Source organism: Monodelphis domestica, chromosome 1, assembly GCF_027887165.1.
Source record: "Monodelphis domestica isolate mMonDom1 chromosome 1, mMonDom1.pri, whole genome shotgun sequence".
Lineage (NCBI taxonomy): Eukaryota > Metazoa > Chordata > Mammalia > Didelphimorphia > Didelphidae > Monodelphis > Monodelphis domestica.
Genome location: NC_077227.1, coordinates 263,153,587 through 263,178,074, shown reverse-complemented (window position 1 = coordinate 263,178,074; position 24,488 = coordinate 263,153,587). Strand labels below are relative to the sequence as shown.

The window sequence follows — 24,488 nt, the reverse complement described above, 5'->3', positions numbered from 1 at the left end:
TGAGGTACATCACTTCTAAGCTACATCACTACTGCTGGATTTTGAACTTGCTCCTTTTTCTAAATACTGTTCAGGGTCTCTTTTCTAGGAAACGTGAGAGGTTCCATTTTCACTCTGGCTTGTATCTGTGCCCTGGGACTGGGAAGGGGCCAATAGTGTCATTTGCTACCTGTCTTTGTTGTAGTGTCCTGATATGGTTGTGGCGGTGCCCTGGTATTGATATCCCCTTGCCTTGGTGTGTAGCCTTTCTCTAGGTCCTGCAGTGCTCCACTGGTTGCATGGTGTTGGATTGACCCCATCTCCAGTGTTCAGGGACTATTCTGTCTTCCTATGCTGACCTGGGTTGGGAAAAGTACTTAGGATTGGGATGTGAACGGATCTTTTCCAATTTAGTGGCCACTGTTGAGTTTTCCAAACTTTCTGGCATGTTGATTGTAGCACTGTAATAACATAATCTTTTAGGATTTTAAAAAGCTGAGCTAGTTATGACTTTTTTCTGGATTTTTCCATTAGGATTTGATCTAGTTAATTTTCTAAATATATTAGGAAGAGTTTGTGGAGGAGAGCTCACTGCATTGCTTCCTCTCACTTTACCATCTTGGCTCCTTCCCTTTCCACATTTGTTTCTTATGGCACATTAATATTTCATAGCATTCTTTTACCATAATTTATTTTATAACATCCTCAGTCACTGGCTATCTGCTTTGTTTTTAATTCCTTACAACCACAAATGTTCTAACATAAAGATTTTGTTGTATATATAGAACCTTTGTCCCCTTCTTGGGTTATATATCTGCCAATGGGTTTATCTGATTTAGTGTTAATTTCTTTTTCAATTGTATGATTGAAAATCTGTTACCCTAAAAAAAGAACTACATATCCCAAGAGCCCACTGACTTCCTGTCATTACATACTTCCTGTAGACAGAGCATAAAGGGCGTGGGCTTTGGAGGCTCCCTCTCTCTGATGTAGAATCAGCATTGATGGTGGTGAGTGGGGTTGACTAAAAAATGGCTAACCAGCCATGGGCACGTGGTCTTTATTTTGTATCTTCTTTATTCCTTGATTTCTAATGATCATTAATAAATCTCTTAAAATATGATATTATTATTGACATTTAATTTTAACTTTTACACAATATAGTAGTTCTTTTATAATTTTTAATTTTTCTATAATTTTGTTTTTTTATAATTCTTTCAATTTGTAGGAAAGAAGCAATGCAACTCAAAGAAAGCTTGGTCTTTAACAGAAGAAGAATTTAGGTTATGGAACAAACTATATAGATTAAGAGAAAGTGATGAATTTAACGAAATAGTGTTGCCCAAAACTAAATTTGAATCTTTACAAGATGATGATCTATCAGTAAGTAGAAATTTTACATGTTATCATGTATGTGAAAGATGTGCTTAACTAGAAGGCAAGAGATCTGGAGTCAAGCCTCATCTTTGCTATCATCTAAATGAATATCCAAAGGTCAAATGACTTATGTAAAATGAAGGAATTATATTATGAACTTCCAAGGTTGCTGCTAACTCTAAATAATCTGGTCATTTTGTACTTTTTCATTGCTTCTTTACAAATTATTAGAAAATTACATGATTAGCACATAATTAAAATGAAACAAAACAAAAACCTTAATCATTAAGAGGATGCTAGGTGGTACAGTGCTGGACCTGAAATTGGAAAAACTTGAGTTCAAATCTGTCCTCAGACACGCACTAGCTGTGTGACCATGATCAAGTCACTTAACTTCTCTGCCTCTACTTACTCATCTATAAAATCAGGAAAATAATAACACTCACCTCCCAGAGTTTTTGTGAAGATCAAATGCTATATTTGTAAAGTACATTGCAAAGCTTAAAACACTATATAAATGCCAGGTATTATTATTGTTATAAGATCAAAAGCAGTTTTTCATTAAAAGTCACATGAATTTGCATTTCATGAAATGACCAAGTGTTTACCTTCCTGTTTTCATGTGGAGTCATGACAGTGATTGGATGATGAATGATATATATTCTTGACAGAGGCTGAGTTTGTGTGGTTGGGTTTTGCTTAATTGTTTTCCTTTGTTATGAGGGAATAGTAATGAGTGGAGGGCATATTGGGAATGGACAGATGTGAAAAGAAGTCATCAATAAAACTGTAAAACCTTGGTATATTTTTATTATGCCAGGTTCTTTTTCAGTTTTCATTTGTGAACATAGAAACAATTTTTACCTAGTTAGAATCAGTGTATATATTCATATTATATTCTGTGGTGTTTGTTTAGCATTATTTCCTATAAATCAATGATTCTTGAATTTAAATATGAAGAACCCTTTTAACATGTATTTTCCCAATTCTTGACATAATAATGTCCTGATGTTCCATGCTCTTAGTACAAGTTTCTTTGTATTTTTCTTTGATTTCGACCGCTTAAAGGGATGACCCGCCAGCCGCGGTGTGCTGACCGGGTGTTTGTAGGGCAGGCAATGTTTGGGACACCTTTTCTAGTCCCCTCCCTTGATTAGGGTGAGCAGTGCTGTCCTAGAGATGGCTGCTCAGTCGCCCAGGATGCTGCTGAACGTCTCTGCTGCCCACAGGGCCGAGCGACCACTGATCCGTGGGCCGCCTATGTGCAGGATCGTGACTACAACTGCCAGTGGTCACCTCCACCTGTTGCATCGCCACTCCCCCATTGCCGCAGGTCTTGAAGAGGGTGGACGGGGTTAGGATAGATGAGTGTGCACAAAGATACTTGTGCGTGAAGGAGATTTAAGTGGAAAAGCCGATGCACAGAAATAGTCCCACTCTTTCGGGGTTGGAAGCCTGGGTCCAATGGCACGAAAAATTGTTACATCTGGAGACTTCCTCAGCTGCATTGGCTGGCCGTGTTGTCCTTTGTGCTCCAACACGCCCTAAGCACTCCACAGTGCTTTGCTGTGTTGCCATCTCAGCCGTTGAACCTTCTTATTGGTTTCTTCCGCCTGTTCCGCCGAAGCAGTCTTCACATGCTGGGTGAGCAAAGCCTTGGTTCACCAGGGGTCGATGACCCGATGGCTACCCTCACAAGGTTTAGCTGGCCTGTCGAAGCCGTTGCCCGGGGTGTGGCCGCTGCCGCATGCTAGCAGCTACTGGGAGCCACAAGTGAGAACTGGGTGTCAGGTGGGGGTCAGAGGCTGGAGAGCTGCCCTAGGAGGGCACGACAAGCCCTCCATACCAGAGATACTACCCCTCCTTGAGCACCCCATACACATTACTTGATAGAGAGAATACCCCAAGACCTGAGAGAAGAACAGCTCTAATCGGTAAAGAACTGGCGCGATATAACATCGACATTGCAGCCTTAAGCGAAACACGCTTACCAGAAGAGGGATCACTCAGCGAACCCACCACTGGATACACCTTCTTCTGGAAAGGTAGAGCCTCAAATGAAGACAGAATCCACGGTGTTGGCCTGGCCATCAAGACCAGTTTGCTCAAACAGCTGCCAGACTTGTCTGTGGGCATCAGTGAGAGGCTCATGAAGATCCATTTGCCTCTCAGCAAAGACCGGTATGCCACAATCATCAGCGCATATGCCCCAACACTGACCGGCACAGAGGAGACCATCGAGCAGTTCTACTCTGACCTGAGTGCCGTTTTGCACTCAGTGCCCTCAAATGACAAGCTGATACTAATGGGAGACTTCAACGCCCGCGTTGACCAGGACCATGAAAGATGGAAAGGAGTGCTCGGCAAACATGGCGTGGGCAAAATGAACAACAACGGCCTACTGCTACTCAGCAAATGCTCAGAGTTCGAACTCACCATCACGAACACTGTGTTCAGAATGGCGAACAAATATAAAACAATGTGGATGCACCCACGTTAAAAACAGTGGCATCTCATTGACTACATCATTGTACGCTGGCAAGACATCCAGGATGTAAAGATCACCAGAGCCATGAGAGGAGCTGAATGCTGGACAGACCACCGATTGGTTAGAGCGACTCTTCAAATGCGCATTGTGCCTCACCATCCAAAACGCGCCCAGACAGTTCGAGCATTTTACAATGTGAGTCGTCTTAGAGATCCATCTTATTTGCAAACATTCCAGTCCTGCCTGGATGACAAGCTCTCTACCAAGGGACCACTCACTGGAAACTCAACTGAGAAATGGAACCAGTTCAGAGACGCAGTGAAGGAAACATCAAAGGCAGTCCTAGGCCCCAAACAACGCAACCACCAAGACTGGTTTGACGAGAACAACACTGCTATTGAAGACCTATTGAGCAAAAAGAACAAAGCCTTTATGGAGGGGCAAAATAACTCAAACTCTGCTCCTAAAAAGGGCAGATTCAAGTCTCTCCAAGCCACAGCGCAGCATGAGATTAGGAAGATGCAAGACTGATGGTGGGAAAAAAGGCAGAAGAAATCCAGCATTTTGCTGATACGAAAAACTACAAACAATTTTTCAGTGCCCTCAAGACTGTCTATGGGCCATTAAAACCCACCACCACTCCCTTGCTATCCTCTGATGGTGACACTCTCATAAAAGATAAAAAAGGCATCAGCAACAGGTGGAAAGAACACTTCAGTCAGCTTCTCAACTGACCCTCTTCAGTTGACCAAAGCACTCTTGACCAGATCCCCCAAAGCCACACCATTGAACAACTTGACGTCCCTCCATAGAGGAAGTCCAAAAAGCCATTAAACAAATGAGTACAGGCAAGGCACCCGGTAAAGACGGGATCCCAACCGAGGTGTACAAGACCTTAAATGGAAAGGCGCTCCAGGCATTCCACATAGTGTATAGTCATTCTTGGTCACTGAGAGACTACCACTAGGTGACATAATAGTTTTTGTATGTTAACATTTATTGAGTAATTATATAATGCCAAGAAATGCAAGGAAATTAGTTATACTTTTAGAATGAATTTATATTTTGCTATGTTTTGTTCATAAAGCAGTATGTTATAATGGTTAGAGAGCTGATCTCAGAGTCAGATAAACCTGATCAATGTATGGTCTCTGACATGCTGACTATATGACCCTGGGCAGATTACTCAATATCTTGGTATATCAGACACATTTTTCAATGGTAAGTGGCGGAGAAGCTACCAATCTGTACTGGATGAGAATTTTTCACCAAGAATTCCTATCTATATTGATGCAGGTATTGGTCTGTTAAAAGAAAAGAACCTGCATACATTAAAAATATGTGGACAAGTGAGAACATTATTCAATATATAGAAGTTATATTTGCTTATTTGATGTGATTTGTTACTTAACAAAAGATCTCTTGGAAAACTGCCATTTCCTACAAGTCTGCAGTCCATAAGTTGGAATCCCTTCATGAAAATATTTCAGTATTATTAATAGAGTTCTCATAGTAGTAATTTTAAACACCATATTAGTAATATGGTGCCAACATTCCAAGGTTTGTCTAGTTATTTTGTTAATAGTGGATGTTCTATTTAGTTTTTTGCCATTGTAGATTTTGTTCTTGTGAATATTTTTGTACAGATGAGCTTTCCTTTTACAGTTAGCCTGTTAAACTTTTTTAAAAAGGGGAAAAAATCTGCAAATACTTCATCTTAATAAAAAAAAAAACCTAACCTTTTGCTGATACTACTGTTTTTATTCTGAAATGGAAATATGATCTTATTCATTTGAGTGTTCCTTCCTGATATATATCACAATTTATCTAGACCTGCTTACCTTTCCTAACTCTTGCTCATGACCTCATATATTTGTCCCATGAGGTTCATCCAACGTTCTGTAGTCATTCTTCACTTTCTTCTGACATGATGAAGGTACTATTGGCAGACTCTGGTGATCACCCTGTAATCCCTTGAATTCTTTTGATCACATTTTTTATTTCTGTTCTTCTTTGGTTATATGTTAGAGATTTTTTTTCATGCACCATGCAACTTTACATTTTCCTCCTAAAGACAAATTTTTAATTCTTTGTAATCAGTTTTTTTTAAAAACAAAATCATGGTCATTTAAAAATATAATACCCTACTTTGAATACCCAGGAAAATTTCCTTTGTAACAAAGTAAAAACAGTCAAGCAAAGTTAGCCAACATAGCAACTGTGTCTGATAGCTGAGGCAACATTTTTCACCATGAAAAAGAAAGTAAAAAAAACCCAACTGACTATCTCTGCCAGGGTTAGACTTAGTCATTAGATTTAAATAATAGATTTAAAAATAAATCTAATTTTTGCTGAGGCAACATTTTTCACCATGAAAAAGAAAGTAAAAAAAACCCAACCGACTATCTCTGCCAGGGTTAGACTAAGTCATTAGATTTAAATAATAGATTTAAAAATAAATCTAATTTTTATCTGTTTGACTATCAATCTATCTAGTTGTGTACCCATTATATATTATTTTTCTGCTTTTGCTTATTTCATTTTGCCTTCTTTTATATAAGCCTTCTCATGTTTTCTTGAATTCTTCATATTCATTGCTTCTGACAGTACACCAATATTTTCTTAAATTTATTTACCATTCCCCAGTTGATAGGCATCTTAAATTGTATTACTTTGGACAAGTCATTTAATTTCCCTACATCTCATTTTTTAATTTATACATGAGGGAATTAGACTTAATGATTTTTGAGATCTACTTCTAGGTCTAAATCTATGAATCTTTGATTCTTTGTTTCCTGTTCTTTATTACAACCAAAATATATTGTCATGAATTTTTGATGTGTATAGGATCTTTCTGGGTCAAAAGATATGACTTTTCTTGCAGAATCCTAAGTTTCTTTCTAGAAGACTTGAAGCAATTTACTATTCCATAAGGAGGTCACCTGTCTTTCTTGCACTGTCAACATGGATTATCATGTTTTTCATTTTTTTCAGTTTGTTGGCAAAGGTTATGAGGTTGACAGAATCTTAGTTTTGTTTTTATTTGCAATTTTCTTATTAGGTATAATTGATTTAGAGCAGTCATCCATATGGTTGCTGATAATTTATAATTATTCTTTTAAAAACTCCTTTGGAACTCATCTATTGGGGAACTTTTTTTTCCCATTTTCAGCAAGTTTATGGTAAAATTCTAGTGGTATAGGGTAAATGGGAAGATACTTATTAGGCCTGGAGATTAGGAGAAGATAATTAACTTCACAAAATTTTGGAGAAATAGGCAAAAATTGAAAATTACATTTACTTTTTATAAAAGCATCTTGTTCTGTTTTATTCACAGGATATGGGATTTTTGAGTTGGAAAGTATATCAGTGGCCATTTAGTCCAACATATACTTGAAAAAGAATTCACAGTACAGTACACCCTAAAACTTGTCTTCCAGCCACCATTTGAATCCATTACTCACTTTCTGATAGCTCTTTTCACTGGAATCTGTCTTGACATAAAGCCTAAATTTGCCTCTTTGCAATGTTTAGCCTTGTTCTTCATACTGTCCTCTAGTGCCAAAAATAGTCTAATCTCTCTCAGAGTCTTTCAGGTATTTGAAGACAGCAAAAGAAGTCAGCCTTCTAATTGCTCTCTTTCCATCTCACATCTCACCATTTTGATCTTTCTGTTTACTAAAATAGAATACTCTTATCTCCTTCACTCTAGGCCAGGTCTGGAATAGTTTTTCCTTCATAGAATCTCTTTTTACATAGTTACTCCCTTAGTCTAGGCCCTCAATATCCTCTTACCAAGAGTTTTTAGTTGCCCTTAATTGGTTTCTTTTCCTCAATTCATTTACTGATCCAGTTCCCAGCAGTTTGGCTGCTGCCAAAGTGATGTTCCTTAAGCACAGATATCACCTGGTAACTCCCCTACTCAATCAATTCCAATGACTTCTAATTGCTTCTAGGATAAAATACAAAGGGTAGTGTTTAGCTATTAAAACCCTTAACAAGATCCCTGAGACAAGAGATGAAAAATGAACTTAGAAGTGAAATAGCACTGGAGGAAATGATTGGATGCTGTAATAATTAAAATTATGAGATTGCTAGTAGCTTAATAACTTTATTAAATCAAAGTAGTAATAGTAAGGAGAGGGAAAGGTAGGAAAGAGGCATAGAGGTACTTAGCTCACTAATCTATTGGCCACCATGATGAATTGAAGCTAACCTCTGACAAGGTTTCCTTCAGGTTCCTTTGCTCCAGCCAGAAGATCCAAAGACTACCTGGTCATCACTTATAAGCTCTTTTCTCCACCTACTAGCTTTTACAGGTCACATCTCAGGAACCAACCATAGTTTCTTAATTTGCCTGGGCTACCCAGGAGGGGGCAGTGCCTGTGGAATTAGTTTCTAGTCTCATTGGTTCCTTGGTTCTTTAACTTCCTTTTTTCTGAGGGCTTATCTATGCCTGAATTTACTCAGTGGTCTTTGACCTCCAGGTTACTGAGAGATGATGTTAAACAAAGCGACATAATGGAGAGAGAAATTCTCTTCCAGCAATGCCAAATAAATAGCTTAGAAAACAAGGTGGAAAAATTTACTCAAGTAATAGTCTCCCTGAAAACAGAATGGAACAATCAAAACTGACTGTGTGAGACAATAAGAAATATTTAAATGATAGTCAAAAGATTGAGAAACCAGAAGAAAAGATTAGTTGTCTTACTTAACCAAACCAGACAATTTAAAACAGATAATTTTAAAATTATTGGACTTAAAAACAATATTCAAACAAAAAAAACGAAAAGAAATTATAAAAACTGCCCATATCACTCATCTCAGTTTTTTTAAACCCAACCTATTTTTCTAGCCTCATTTACATTACTCACACACTGGGATACATCAGAATTGGGTTCTTTAATGTTTTATGTATTGTACATCATCTCCTACCTTCATTCTTTTGCTCTGGTTGTCCCACATGCATTTTTTTTTTAAACCCTTCTGCCTTGGAACCAATACTGTGTATTGGTTCCAAGGCAGAAGAGTGGTAAAGGCTAGGCAATGGGGGTTAAGTGACTTGCCCAGGGTCACACTGCTTAGAAGTGTCTGAGGCCAGATTTGAACCTAGGACCTCCTGTCTCTAGACTTGGCTCTCAATCCACTGAGCTACCCAGCTACCCAGCTTCCCCCTACCCCCATGCATTCTTGAATGCACTTCCTCTTTACTTCCACCAAATTGAGTACATTTTCCTTTAAGACGCATCATAAAGTATGTTTTTTTTGTGTGCAGCTTCTCATGATTCTCCCAACTATTAGAGCCTTCCCTCCCAAATTAACTTATGTACATATACATATTTGTATTTACTTTCATTTTAGTAACTCATAAATGCTTGTTGAATGGGAAGGAATCTGACATCAATAATTTATAATTAAAATGGCCTTTTCTCTATCTGTCTGTCTTTCTCTTCCCTTACCTTCTGTCTTAGTATTATTTCTGATACAGAAGAGCTGAAAAGGGCAGAGCAATTGGGGTTAAGTGACATGCCCATTGAAGTGCCTGAGGTCAAATTTGAACCCAAGACTTCCTGACTCTCTATTCATTGTGCTAGTTGCCCTGCCCCTTTCTTTCTTCACTGAGCCCAGATCCTGATCTTTAGTTCTTACACTTCTTTTCTCCCTTTTCACTTCTTCCTTTATATAACTCACCTTCTTAATAGGAGGTTTGTTTTGCTTGTGACTGATTATTCCTTTTTTAGATCTGTCCTTTCACTATACCTCTCAACTCTTCTCCCTTCCTGCTTATTTTAGTTTAATGTGTGTTTACAACAGATTATATATGGGTTTTTTTTAACCCTCCATTTGTCTGGTTCAGAAAATAGTCATCATAATATGGACTACTCCTCCCTTCTACTTTTCCCATGTTTTTATGTGTTTCTTTTTCTGTATTCTATTTATGAGAAATGTTTCTTCCTTAGTGTATTTTTATTTTCTCATCTTAAAATCTACAAAACAAAAAACATACTTAGTGTCAAGCATTTCCTTTATAATCTGGAGAACTGTGATTCTAATGGGATATATATTGTCTTTCCTCCCCCATTTGAATGTAAGCACATTATTAGTTACCCCTTATAGTTGCTCATATGTAATTACCTTTCTGGGTTTTTCTTGGCTCTGTTGTTTTCATTTCAATGTTTTTCTCAACTTTGGGTTTTTTGATTATGAATACTTGAAAATCTTCTTTATTAAAGGTCCATCTCCCTCTCCCCCACTGGGAACAATTTTCTTTTCAGGATAAATTATTTTTTGTTGTAAATATTTATCTTATACCACTTGGAACCTTTTTACTTGAGCCTTATATGATCCTTACTGGGTTTCCTTAATATTTGTATTCATATTCTTTTCTGCCTTACTGTTTTTTCACTTGGAAGCTCTGGATATTAGCTAAAAAAAAACCTGGGAGCTTTCAGTTTGATATTTCTTTCAAGCGTGAGGTGAGTAGGGTGGGATGTTTTTATGATTTCTTTGGTATCCAGCCTTTTTATTTGAACATTATTTTCAGAGCGTTTCAGTGGTTCTTAAATTTTTACTTATAACTTATTTTCCAGATCTGATTTCTAAAAATAGATAGCTAATATTTTCTTCTTTTTTCATTCTTTTTACTTCTAATATTTTTCATTGTCTCATGGAGTCAGAATTTTTATTGTTTCATTATGTTTTTAGGGGATCTACTGCTTGGATCAAATTTTCCATCTTGTGTTCTAAGCTCTTATTTTCCTTCCAGTTTTTTCCTCCAGAGCTCCTATTTCAGTTCTAATTTTTTTTTTTTGCTTTATTCCTTCTAACCATTCTTGTAGTTCTTGTGAGCATTCCATTTTTTTTCCTTTGAGGCTCTACTTATGTTTGTTGTTGATATGTTCTCTTTTTCTGTATTTCTTGAACTTTTCTTAATCCACAATATTTCTAAATTGAGTTTGATGTTTTCTTCTATGTACTTATATTCTCTCTGGGATGACTCCTTTCTCAGTATTTCCAGGCTGTAGGCCCATTTATTAATGCTTTTTCTAGCTTTCCCAATGCATTTTCTTTCCCAATATCAGTGGTTTCTGGTATTTTTTTGTGAAATTCTGGAGTGTGTAGAAAAACTTACTTCTGTTTAATATTTTTTAAAATTGTTGTTTCATTTGTGTGATCCTTGCAAGTCACTTAACTTCCTATTGCTCTGAGCAAGTCACATTTAAGTTTGAGGGATCTCAACCTACCTTGGTAAGGAGAATTTCCTTAATCAGGGGTTCCCTAAACCAGTGATATCCCAGATCCATTCCCTGCACTATTTTAGACTGTATAAAGCATCTATTAATATTTTAAATATGGTAGCATCTGAATACATTAGGTCTGACTTAAAATCAATCTAGGAGGTACTTTCTTTTTGAAAGTTCTAGTCTGTTTACATTTCTAATCTTTTCAAACCCACATTTTGAACTAAGAGAACCTTCTGATCCTCTTGGTCTCTGGTTCTTTTTGGCTCTTGGATTCAGAGATGGACTGTGCTCGATTCTTCTTTTCTTCTGTTTCCTTGATATCTTTTACTTAGTTCAAAATTGCACTCCTGAGGATAGTAAAGTGGCTCAGTTGCTAGAGAATCAGGCCTAGAGACTGGAGGTCCTATATTCAAATCTAGCCTCAGACATTTTCTGTAGCAGTCCACCCCTAGCTATGGGCAAGGGGAACAGTTGATATGTACAGATTGCCTTAGAAGAGAGCATGCTCAGTCTTGAGCATGCTCAGTATTGCACGTGGCTGGGGAAGTATCTGACCCTTGACTCCAGCTTCCCCCAGGTTAGGCGGGAACACAGGTTTCTTTGTGCTCACCTGGTTAAGAGAAACCACACCTATACCTTGTCATTAACCAATGAGAATCATCCCTATGTACTGTGTATATTTGCATATCAAAGACTATATTTAGCCCAGCAAGCTCCGCCTCTGTCTCGCTCTCTCTTTCAGGCTAGCTGATGGCTGTCCTGGCAGCCTTTAAACCTTCTCTATCTCTTTCATCTCTCTGACCTGTGTGGTATTAAATGTGGATCTCTGGACTGGTAAAAGCCTTCAGAAGGGTCCTTTGATCAAAGCTTGGCTGTGGCTTATGGAAAATCAATAAGGACTCATTCCTGCCACCTCATATCTCTAATTTGATTCCGTCATCCCCCTCGTGGTATCTAAAACTACTATCCTGTCTCTATCTTCCTACCGTAAAGCTTCTCTCCCCTCTGAGGAAGCTTTATTTTCTAACTGTGTAACCCTGGGCAAATAAATCATTTAACCCCTACTGCCTAGAAACCTCTTCTGCCTTAGAACCAATACTTAGTATCAATTCTTTCTCTTTTTAAAAATATTTTTCCATGGTTCCATGATTCTTGTTATCGCCCTCCCTTTTCCCCTCCCCCCTTCTGGAGCTGACAAGCAATTACCCTGAGTTATACATGTGTTATCACTTGTTACATATTTCCATATTCATTTTTGTAAGAGTAATCTTTTAAAACCAAAGCCCCAAATCATATACCCATATAAACAAATGATAAACCATAGGCATTTCTTCTGTGTTTCTACTCCCACAGTTCCTTCCCTTGATGTGGATAGCATTCTTTGTCATAAGTCCCTCAGGGTTGTCCTGGATCTTTGCATTGCTCTTAGTAGCAAAATTGATTCTTAGTATCAATTCTAAGAAGGTAACAATAAAAAAAGTTTTCCCTGTGTTATCATTTACTCCTTTTAAGTCCCTTGTCACAAGAAGGTATTTCATGTTGTTGTTGTTGTTTGTAAAAATAGACTTGAATCTTGTTGTTAACAAGAGATAAGAATACTATAAAAAAGTGTTAAAATAAGGTTTATAGTAATTGAAAGTACATATAAAAGAAAAAAAGTATAAAGTGAATGATAATCTAAGTTCTTTCCTTTAATTACTAGTCAAAATGAAAGAAGTTGACCTCTTGTTCTCTTGATCTGGAATTCTTTTATGCTGTTCCTTCATGGCCTCCAAATAGAAGTGAAGATCCTTCATTTCCTTTTAATGTTTTTGTAATCTGGGCCAAAAATTTCTATTTAGTTTTAATCCTGGGGTCATTCTTAGCCAATTAGACTATCTCCTAATGTTTGGGGTTTTTTGGGTATTCTTCCCAAATTCCTATTTTGTGACTTGATTAATGTGATAACTTCTCTCCATAATAGAATGTACAAAAAGAAACTAAATATCCATTGCAAGTTTTCCCCATTTTCAGAAAATAGAATACTTGAACATGATACCTGATTCTTTCTACTTTCTCTATCTCTAAAAGAAAAAGTTAATAAAGAGTTCATGGGCAATTTTGCTTTGAAATTTCATCTCTGACTTGAAAAAACTCCAAACCTTAATCTGTATTTTTTGTATTTTTCATTCTTAACCTAGAATCATGAATCAAGACCTGGAAGTTATCAGCTTTCTTTGTCTGAGTGGAGAGTTTGGCAAAATTGTCCTTTTCCTACCCATCAAGTTGACCATTCTGATCGCTGCTATCACTTCATAAGCATCATGGAAATGATAGATCAAATAAGAAATGAAGAGGTATGGGTTTGAATATAATTTTTTTCCTGTTTCTCATAACTAGGGTATGTTAAAGTGAGTGTAGTAATTTAATATTCATTCCTTTTAAGCTGATGTAAATAGATAACTTTATTAATTATAGAATTAGATTTTTTTTTTCTTTCTGCCCTGGGACTTCTACAGGTAAAGTGTATAGAAGGGTAGGTATGGGGAGAAGAAAAAAAAAAAGATTGTTATTTGAAAATGTGGATAGATATATGTATCTTTACAACACATCAATTAAGTATATTATGTATTAATTATTTGTATAACACTTTTTTTTGCTATATTTATTTGCCAGTTACACTGATTTTAGTCGATTAAATTATTTCTTAAACTTTGCAAGGCTAATTGAATACTCGGGCATTTTAGAATTCATTTATATATACTAAAATGTAATACCTTCTAATCTCTCTTTAGAATTTTTACTTGTGCAGTTTCTTTTTGGAAAATTTTATTTAATTGGTCAATTTAGAACTTTATTCCTTGGTTACAAGAATCATATTCTTTCCCTCTCCTCCTCCCACTCCTTCCCATAACCAATGTGCAAGTCCACTGGGTTTTACATGCATCCTTGGTCAAAAGCTATTTTCATGTTGTTGATGTTTGCACTAGGATGGTCATTTGGAGTCTACATCTCTAATCATATCCCCATCGAACTATTCGATCAAGCAGTTGTTTTTCTTCTGTGTTTCTGCTCCCACAGTTTTTCTTCTGAATGTGGATAGCGTTCTTTCTTGTAAATATTTCTGAGTTGTTCAGGATCACTGCATTGCCACTAATGGAGAAGTCCATTGCATTTGATTGTACCACAGTGTATCAGCCTCTGTGTATAATGTTCTCTTGGTTCTGCTCCCTTCACTCTGCATCAGTTCCCAGAGGTTGTTCCAGTTCACATGTAATTCCTCTAGTTCTTTATTCTTTTGAGCACTTGTGCAGTTTCTTGATTACTCTGTAGTGCAGTTTTTGCTTATTCTAAGTATCATTCTTCATATTCCTTACTATTCTCCCTTACCTTAGATATATTTTACTTTTCAAATTCATATGTACTTTAAGCAAACATAGCATATAATCTTGTTTTCCAGATTCTTCATTTACAGGATGTTGAGTTCTTTGGAATTATAAGGGTTAAATAGTAGGAGTTTAACAAACATGAGAGCAGTTTGATAAAACACTTAGTTTAATTTGAGAAGTACAGTGTAAAGATTAAAATTTAGGAATATGGGGAGACTGAGGCAGGTAGAAATTAGTTTCTCTCTGCAAGGAGTATTATATTTTTTTGAGGTTTATTAAAGATTAAGGATTAAAGAAAATACAGGATAAGGAAAACGTGCCTAGGCCAGAGGCCTAGACAAGACCTCACCTACATTATGGAAAGAACCACGTCTGCTCCAAACGGAAGTCCAAAAAGAGAGAGCTCAAAAGCCTTTGTAATCAGTTTAAATACCTTCTCGATCTCGCCCACCTCAGAATTCCGTGAGATTACAAAGCATTTTGGGGAAGTGGAGCAAGGGCTTGTGGGGATTGAAGTCCAGAGTTCAAATCTCAATTTTACAACAGATAGAAAATAGAAAGGGGGAAAGAGAGATTATTATTCTAATACTCTATGACTATACCTAAATTCCTAATACTATCTAAAATTAAAAAAAATCTATTGTGTCTTCAAGGACAGGTGCTCTTGCCTATCTAACCTACCCTACCTAAAATTGATTGACTAACTACCTATCTACACTAATAAATTAATAACCACCACCCACGACCTTCTTAAATCAGGTTTTATTCTCCAACTGTCAGTAGTAAACTGCCAGTAGCAGCCCAGTGCCTCAGAGACAGACTTCCTCCTCCTTTTGAGATCCAACGGCAAAAGACCTTCAACTGCCAACTGATTCTTTCCGTATATATTTCCCCTTGTCTCCCTGGTAACAGAATTTTCAGCTCTGGTACACAGACTCCCCTCTCAGCTCTGTTCCACCTAGAAATCCTTCTGCTCTCTTGCCTCTTAAAGAGACAGAGGGAGAGATTAAGAAAATCCCTTTAGCAGAATAAATAAATTTTCTTTGTACATTTAAAATAGTTCATTTACAAATATTTTATTTAAGATTTACCTTTTCTAGAACATGTTCACTATATATAAAGCTATTGTCACCTTCAGCTGCTTGGTGACTTGATTTACATTTTTATGCAGTAATTTTTTAAAATTAAATTTTATTTTATATTTTAAAATGAACAAGCATTTATTTTTATCTCCCCGTAGTCTATAAAACAAATTTCTACATTAACCATGTTAAATAACAGTGAATAGTTATTACTGCTTAACTAATCCATTCCTTACCCTTCTGTCATGAATTGGGGTACCATTCTTGACCATTAGTCTTCTGGAATCTTGACTGCTTATTGGGTATATTAGAGTTTTTAAGTCTTTGAAAGTATTTTTAAAACAACATTTTAATAATATAAATTATGTTTTTCTAGTTTTTTTTTTTTACTATGATATTCCTTTAAATCTGTAGATTAGTTTATTCAGCCATTCTTCAGTTTATGGGTTACCCCTTATTTTCTAGTTCTTTGCTACCACAAAAAAACCCCAGCTACTATAAAGTATTTTGCATATATAGTTCTTTTTCTTCTTTTTTTGATCTCTTTGGGTATAGGCCTAATAATAGTAGATTCAAAAGGGTAAACATAGTTTAGTAGTTTTTTGGACATAGTTCGAAATTGATTTCCAGAATGGCTGTGCTGAATCATTCATTGCTATTTTAGCTATGAATTAATGTAACGTATCTCCTATGGCTTCTCAGAACTTCATCATTTTTCCTTTTTTTCAACTTCACCAATCTTGTGTGTAAGGTGGAATATCACAGTTGCTTTAATTTGCATTTCCCTAATTATTAGTGATTTGGAATGTTTTTTATATGTCTATTGATTTCTTGAATTTCTTCTGTTAAGAATTGTCTATATTCTTTGATTATCTATTGAGGATTCCTATAATTTGTAATTTTCAAAAATTTAGCCTATTTATCTTGAATTATAATAAGCTGGCATTTTATAGAGCGTTACCACTTAGGAAGTACTGTTTGTGTATTACCTTAGGATCATAAATAGGAAGGGAATTTAGAGGCCTTTCTATTTCAACCTATCTCATTTTTTCCTTAGTGACTTGAGATGAAAAATTTTGTTACTTGGGGCCAATCACTTGCCCTCTTTGGGTCTTAGTTTTCTTATCTACAAAATATTTGAGTACAGCAATATGATCTTGAGGGTTCCTTCTGCTTTAAATCTCTGAACTACTCATACTATAAACCAATTCATCAAGGTTAATTAATCTAAGGTTACATAGCTAGTAAGTTGCCAAGCTGAGATTTGAACCCAGGTGTCCTGACTCATAGGTCCAATTCTCTTTCCATTGTACAATATGTTTTCTTGCTTATATATGGATATTTATTGCCCAGATTTATTTTTTATTTCTATTTTTTATTATGAACTTAACAAAAAATGGAATTTGTATAATTATAGCCAAACCCAAAAAGAGGATTCTATGTGAAAGCACAAATTTCATATGGGTTACTTTTTAAATATAGAATACTAGCTGTGTAACTCTAGGCAAGTCTCTTGACCCTCATTCCCTAGCCCTTACTGTTCTTCTGCCTTGAAATCAATTTACAGTATAGATTCTATAGATAGAAGATAGAAGGTAAGGATTTTTTCTTTTTTTTATTGTCATGCAAAACATTTCCATATTGGTCATTGTAAGAGCAAAGTTATACATAACCAAAACCCCAAATAAAACCAAAAATACATTGATGTGAAAGATGACTCAGCTCTTTCTCTGGAGGTGGATAGCATCCCTCATCATAAGTCTTTCAGTATTGTTCCAGATTATTGCATTCCTGAGAGTAGCCAAATTTTCACAGATAATCATTGTCCAATATTGATGTTATTGTGTACAATGTTCTCCCAGTTCTATTTATTTCACTCTGCATCAGTTCCGTAGATCTCCTCACCTTTTTTCTGAAATCATCTTGCTTATTTCTTATAGCACAATAGTATTCCATCACTAATATGCACTACAGTTTGTTCAGTCATTCCTTGATTGGTGTTCATCTCCTCAATTCCACTTCTTTGCCACTCCAAAACAGCTGCTATAAATATTTTTGTACATGTAGGTCCTTTCCCCTTTTTAATTATCTCTTTGGGATACAGACCCAATAGTGGCATTACCAGATCAAAGGATATGTACAGTTTTGTTTTGTTTTTAAACCCTTAACTTCCATCTTAAAATCAATACCGTCTATTGGTTCCAAGGCAGAAGAGTGGTAAGGGCTAGGTAATGGGGGTTAAGTGACTTGCCCACGGTCACACAGCTAGGAAGTGTCTGAGGCCAGATTTGAACCTAGAACCTCCTGTCTCTAGGCCTGGCTCTCAATCCGCTGAGCCACCCAGCTGCCTCCAGATATGCAGTTTTATAAGCCCTTTGGGTATAGTTCTATATTGCCAGAAGGTAAGGTTTAAAAAAAAAAGAACAGCAAACATATATATATATATATATATATATATATATATATACATATATATATATATATATATATATATTATAAAATCTCTACATTATATTTAAAACTCTTGTTTATCTGTGCTTCCTTTTCCTTTTTTTGGGGGAAGGAAGGAACCAAGCATTTATTAAGTACGTACTATGTGGCAGGCCCTGTGCTAAATAATTTAAACATTATCACATTTGATCCTAAAAACCCTAGGACAGTGATGGTGAACCTTTTAGAGGGGTGAGTGATGTCCTTAGATGCACATGGAGAGAGAGAGGGAAGCAGTCCTCTGGCTTTCTAGTAATTTGAACTCTGGTGAGCTCTGTGCTGGGGTGATGGCAGATGGTGGGTGTGCCCACAGAGAGGGTTCTAAGTGCTCCCTCTGGTACAGGTGTCATAGGTTCACAACCATGACCCCAGGAGGTAGGTGTTATTATTTTAATTTTTAGATTAGGCACACAGAGGTTAAATGATTTACCCTGGGGGTAATTGTCTCAAGCTTATTTGAATTCAGACCTTTTTCCACCCAGCTTTGTATCCAGTATATTGCCTAACTGCCTTTTGGCATCATAGTTGCTAATCACTGTATTCCCACTCTATCCATCCTGTATAAATAATTAAGAGAAAGGGGGTGGAGGGAATCTTATGAAAAATTAGCATTGGTGAACAAAATCAATCCATCTAATGACCATGTTCAGAAATGTAAATTTCTCTAAATGTGTCCAACCAACCCCTCTCTCTCAAGAGAGGGTTAAAATGTTTAATCTTATGTCCTCTGGAGACAGGTTTGGTCATTCCACTGATCAGAATTCTTAAATCTTTTAAAGTGTTTTCCTTATGCTGTTCGTGTCACTCTATATAATTTCATAATACTCAAGATTCTCTGAGATCATCTTCTTTGTCATTTCTTGTAGTCCATCAATATTCCATTACATTCATATACAATGATTTGTTCAGCCATTCTGTAATTATATAAAAGACTTTTTTAAGCACTCCCTTGGATTCTAGTTATTTATTTTTTGCCTCCTTTTACTATCATCTTTTTCCTTCAGGGTCAGGAAATTTGTTTTGCATGCAACTGTTCCCTCCCTTAAATTTTCTTCCCTCCCTGCCACCACCTCATTCCAACGTGTTTCCCTGTTGTTGAGTTTGAGTTATGCTACATGTTTGTGTGTGTTCAAGCCTCCTTTCACCATTTCAGGTAAGAACAAGGTTCATCTGATCATTCCTTCTATCCCTTCCTCCATGTTTATATACTGTACTCTTCTCATGCACATCAGTTATGAGAAATACCAAGTTCCTTACCTTCTTCCTCCTTTCAGTACCAGTGTATATTTTTTTCATTATTTTTTTTCCCTCTCAGGAAACTTTCTAGTACTTCTTGAGGTGATATCTTGGTACTGGCCCTGGCTTTGCGGGCAACCCCATTTCCCATTGCCTTTGGGCTTCTGGCTGACCTCTTTAAGTTTTGGAGTGGACCAAATCACTCTAAGTTTTTATTTTATTTCATTGTTGATTATGGTGTAAATGTCAAGATTTTTCTGGAGTAGGTATGTGGGAGCTGAGCAATCAGTCTCCTGTTCTAGCCGTGAGCTTGGCAAAAATACCTCTATCCAAGTTTTTCAATATTTATTTGGATGAAAACTTTATAGAGCTTGTTAATAAGTATGTATATCTGAATCACATAACACAAGAATATTTCCAGTATTGACACTTTAGTATATGTGAGGTGAAATGTCAGAGTTTGCATTTCTTTTATTCATTAGTGAGTCAGAAAAAAAAGCCTTCTATGCATTTACTTTGTAGGGTTTTTAGCTTCAGCAGAGTGTTTACTTTTTCAGAAAATTTCAGCATCTTATAAGATGTGGATTTTTAAAAATAAATTTAATTTTTTTCCAGATTATATATCAGTACAATTTAGAATTTTTTCTGATATTTTGCATTTCTTTCTCTTACACCACTCCCCATTTCTTAAGAAGGCAAGTAATGTGTTATGTTTATATATATTAACATATAATACATATTTCCCACATTGTGAAAGAAGACACATACTGCTTATGCTCAACAAAAATTCATGCAGCAAATAATGCTGTGATTCAGTTGGCATTCGTACTTCATCTGCTCCTTCTGTGGCAGTGGATATCTTTCTTTTTGTCATGAGTCTCTTAAGAGTTGTCCTAGATCCTTGCCTTGTTGATAAATTGGTTGTCACTCACAATTGATCATCATATATTATTATTGTTACTGTGTTCAACATTCTACTGGTTCTGCTTCCTTCACTTTGCATCACTTCATATAAGTATTTTCAGGTTTTTTTGTGATCATCTTGTTTGTCATTTCTTACATTTATTTTCTTTCATTGCATTCTTTCATATCTATTACAAACATGTACCACAACTTTCATCCTGTCAGTTTCCAGTTCTTTGCCATCACAAAAAGTGCTGCTATTAATATTTTTGTACATGTAGGTTCTTTTCCCTATCTTTAATCTCTTTGGGATGAAAACCTAGGAGGAATATTGCTAGGTCAAAAGATGTGCATGGTTTGATGGAACTTTGCTCATGGTTCCAGATAGTGCTCCAGAATGGTTGTATCAATTTGTGGCTTCAGCAGCAGTGTATCAGTGTAACTAATTTTTCCACATCCTCTCTAGCACCTACCATTTTCCTTTTTTGTCATGATAGCTAGCCTGAAAAATGTGAGATGGTACCTCAGAGATGTTTTAATTTGCATTTCTCTAATCAATAGTGATTGGAGCATTTTTTTCATATGACTAAAAATAATTTTTTCATCTGAGAATTTCCTCTGTCCTTTGACACTTTGTCAATTGGTAAATGCTTTCTATTCTTATAGATTCGACTCAGTTCTCTATATATTTGAAAAATGAAACCTTTGTCAGAGAGACTTGCTGTAAAGATTTTTTTCTCAGTACATTGTTTGCCCTTTAATCTTGGTTGTGTTGCTTTTATTTGTGCAGAAACTTTTAAATTTAATGTAGTCAGTTATCCATTTTACATCTCATAATGTTCTCTGCCTTCTTTTGACCGAAATTCTTCCTTTATCCATGTTGTTTATTAAAAATTGATTAATAATGTTATTTTCTTATAATACTCATCTTTTATTCTTTGTATAAATTCAACCTGGATGTACAGGATAATTTTTTTGGTATATTGATGTAGTTTTAAAACAAGATTTAAAAATATATATTTTGACTCAATATTTGTTAATTTATTTGCATTCGTCTTTCCTCTTTGCTTTATTGATTTCTGGTTTAGGTATTAGAACCATGTTTATCTAATAAAAAAGAATTTGGTACAGTCTTTTCTTTCTCAATTTATTAGAATAATTTAGGTGAGATGTGTATAGTGTTAAAGTAGGATTTGGGGTAAGGGAAAAACAAGAGGAAAACATAAATAAATTCTGCTTTATTGTTTGGGAAGGGTAGGAAAGGAATGAGAGTTTAGGAATATACTTATTCTTATACTTAATTTAAAAGATTATAACTAACTAAGCTATATTACTAAACTAAAACATTAGCTTCCCAAATATCTCAGTCTCACACCAGGAGTCCAAATCAAATAGGGCCAGGATCTTATGTTGTTAGATGTCCAAGTAAGTCTAGACTGATGCCACCAGTAGCCAGATCCAGAAAAACTCCTTCCTCCATTGATCAGAGGCAAAATCCTCTTTAAGGTCCTTCCAGGAGAGCAGACTCTGAGAAGACAAACTGTTGGGCATATAATCTTCCCAGATCCCAAGGCTCAGGCTCCCATGTGACCCTTGGTCACATGCTACTGTCAATCATTCCCTGAGGTTTGCATTTCTCAGTTTTTGCAACAGTTTTGCAAATTGCAAACCTTTTCGTCCTTTATTACAATAGTTGGCCCATAGATATTAATGGCTCTTTAAGAGCTGATAAAATTATTCTATATATCTCATTTGAACCAGAGATTTTTTTCTTTGTAATACATTGTTTCCTTTTCTTCAAGTTCATTGTTTAAAACCTCAATTTAGTATTTCATGTTTTTGTAAATAATCCTTTTAAATTCTTATTTTTCTAGGTTCTGATAATCTATTTTTCTGATTTAATTTCATTTTGTTTTTTATTTTGTTAATTTGATTATTTTTAATCTGGCTAGCTAGAGGCTTATTTTTGTTAATCTTTTCAAATCTTTAAAATATTTAATCTTTTAAAATCTTATCAGTTCTATAATATTTGTTTTCCAGATTCTCTGTTTTCCCTCTAAATTTAGAAGTTTTTTTTTTTCTAATCTTTATTTTATTCTGTACTTTACCTTACAGGACATCTCTTTCAACCCCCTAATTTTACACATAAGGAAACTACCTCACTCACATACTACTACCCAGGTTCAGGCCCTTATCACTACCTTCCTGGGCTATTGCAATAACTTCCTAAATTAGTCTTTCTGTCTCAGCCTCTCCCCACTTAATCCATCTTCCACACAGCTACTAAAATGGTTTTCCATTTTAAAGCAGAAATCAGATCATGTTATAACCTTTCTTCCTTTCCTTCCACTCAGTTAAAGAGTCTCTTCTTTACCTCTAATATCAAATATAAAATCATCTTCACCATTAAAACTTTTCATACCCTGTTTTTGCCCCAACTTTCCAACCTTCTTACACTTTGCTATGTTTCATGCACTGTATATTCCAGCTTTACTAAGTTTTTTGCTATTCCTTACTAAAAGTGCTCCATCTCTGGTCTAGCTTTTGCATTGGCTATCCCCCATGCCTTAAATGTTTTCCCATGCCATTTTTATCTCTTGAAATCTCCAGGTTCCTTCAAGATTCAATCCAGGTCATATTCTGCATGAAGTCTTTCCTAGGCCTCCTAGCTACTCCTTTGAGGTTATCTTGTATGTGTTTTGTATAGACCTATATATACTTGAAGATTAAGTTGTGTGAATTTTGTACATATTTATATACATACACGTTGTCTACCCCTTTAAGAGCATAAGCTCCTCGAGATCAACAAGTTTTCTGCTGTTGCCTTGGTGTTGTTCTTTGTGCCAAACAATGCCTAGAATGTAAAAAATGAATACTTGATTGATTCCTCACTTCCCTAAAGGAAAAGAATTCTGAATAATTGTGGAGTATCGAGGTGTTCCTTCTTCCCTTTTTACCTCCTTAGAGAAATAGAACAATCTGCATTGGTGCAAATTTAGCTCTTACTTGCCATTGGCAATAAAACATCTGATAATCTCTGCAGGGCACTACAAAATTGCTTTTACTCTCCATAATTCCTGAAATCTTTTTCTTAGTGGTATTTCTCAGAATTGTCTATCCAGGTGAACTGTTACATTGGCTTTCTGTTTGATATGCCCCTTTTTTGAATGCCTGAGGAAGATTTTATTTATAGTGATCTTCTCATCATTTCCACTGTGATGGCCCCAGGTTGTTCAGTTGTCCTTGACGGACAATTAAGCAGTTTACTACCAAGGCACCATTGGAAACAGACGCCACTTACAGCTTTTGTTTGTGAGACATTCTGATACAAAATCAATCATCCAATGATTTGATTTTCAAAATCTTCTCTGTTTTATGCTGTTGCGCCTGTGTGTGTCTGAATACACATACACACACTCTCTATATAGTATTATATTGTTATGTGTGATTTGTGAGGTTTTAACACGTTAGATTGGAGAATCTTTGTAACTCTTTCAGAATCCATTCTCTGATTCAGTATTGACTGAACAAGTATTTGATTTTTAATTCATTTTCCCAGGCATATCTTTTCTAATAAATATTTCTGTCAAGCAGCAGTTGCACTATAGCCTGGACAAGAAGATCCTCTTTAGGAATGAAAAAATTTGTCTTACAGAAGTAAAGTTTTGTTTTGTTTTCTTTTAACACCCAACATTTTTCTAGTTTGCTATTTATCAATGAAGCATGGTATAGAGAGTTTTCAAAAACTTAAAAAAGAATGCCACAAAGAGGCCAGTGGAGAAGTATGTGGTGAATGTGAAGCAGGCTGCCATGTATAACTAATGAAGAGCTAAGGAGAACAAAAATATGAGACTTTATTATGGAAAATTGTCTTAGGTAGAGAAGATGGAATGCTCATAGGTCAAAGGTGGATAGGTGGACCACCAGAGTGATCTACTGGTACCCTCATGATATCAGGAAACAGCAAGGAAGGCCTCCAACACATTGAATCCTTCTGCCACAAGTAGATGGAGCATTTTTATATGGATCAAAGAAAACTAACAAAGGCCAAGTTCATAGTTGAAGAAATGTTACCTTATGTTGCAGTTTTTTTTAATCTATAATTTAGAGTATTTATTGAAGTTGTTATATTTGTTAGCATTAATAAAAGGTATTTGGACTCTATTGCAGTCTATTTTAATAAAACATTGAAGACATCTTTTGTATACACTGAACTCCTATGAAGTTATTTAAATAGTTATAGTTTCCTTCAGTACTACTAGTACTACTTTGTAATAATATTATATACATGGCATTCAACATTCAGAGCAAACCTTAGTCA

The 24,488-nt window shown here is 35.8% G+C and overlaps 1 protein-coding gene across 2 annotated transcripts in view; it reads left to right on the top strand.

The window, feature by feature from the left end:
- FANCM (FA complementation group M) overlaps positions 1–24,488 on the top strand; it is a 92,542-nt gene that overhangs the window by 29,650 nt on the left and 38,404 nt on the right. For both annotated transcript variants that reach the window (XM_007472922.3, XM_007472923.3), the window contains exons 12-13: positions 1,208–1,362; positions 13,269–13,424. In XM_007472922.3, coding sequence (XP_007472984.2) covers positions 1,208–1,362; positions 13,269–13,424 — 311 coding nt within the window. The remainder of the gene's footprint in view (positions 1–1,207; positions 1,363–13,268; positions 13,425–24,488) is intronic.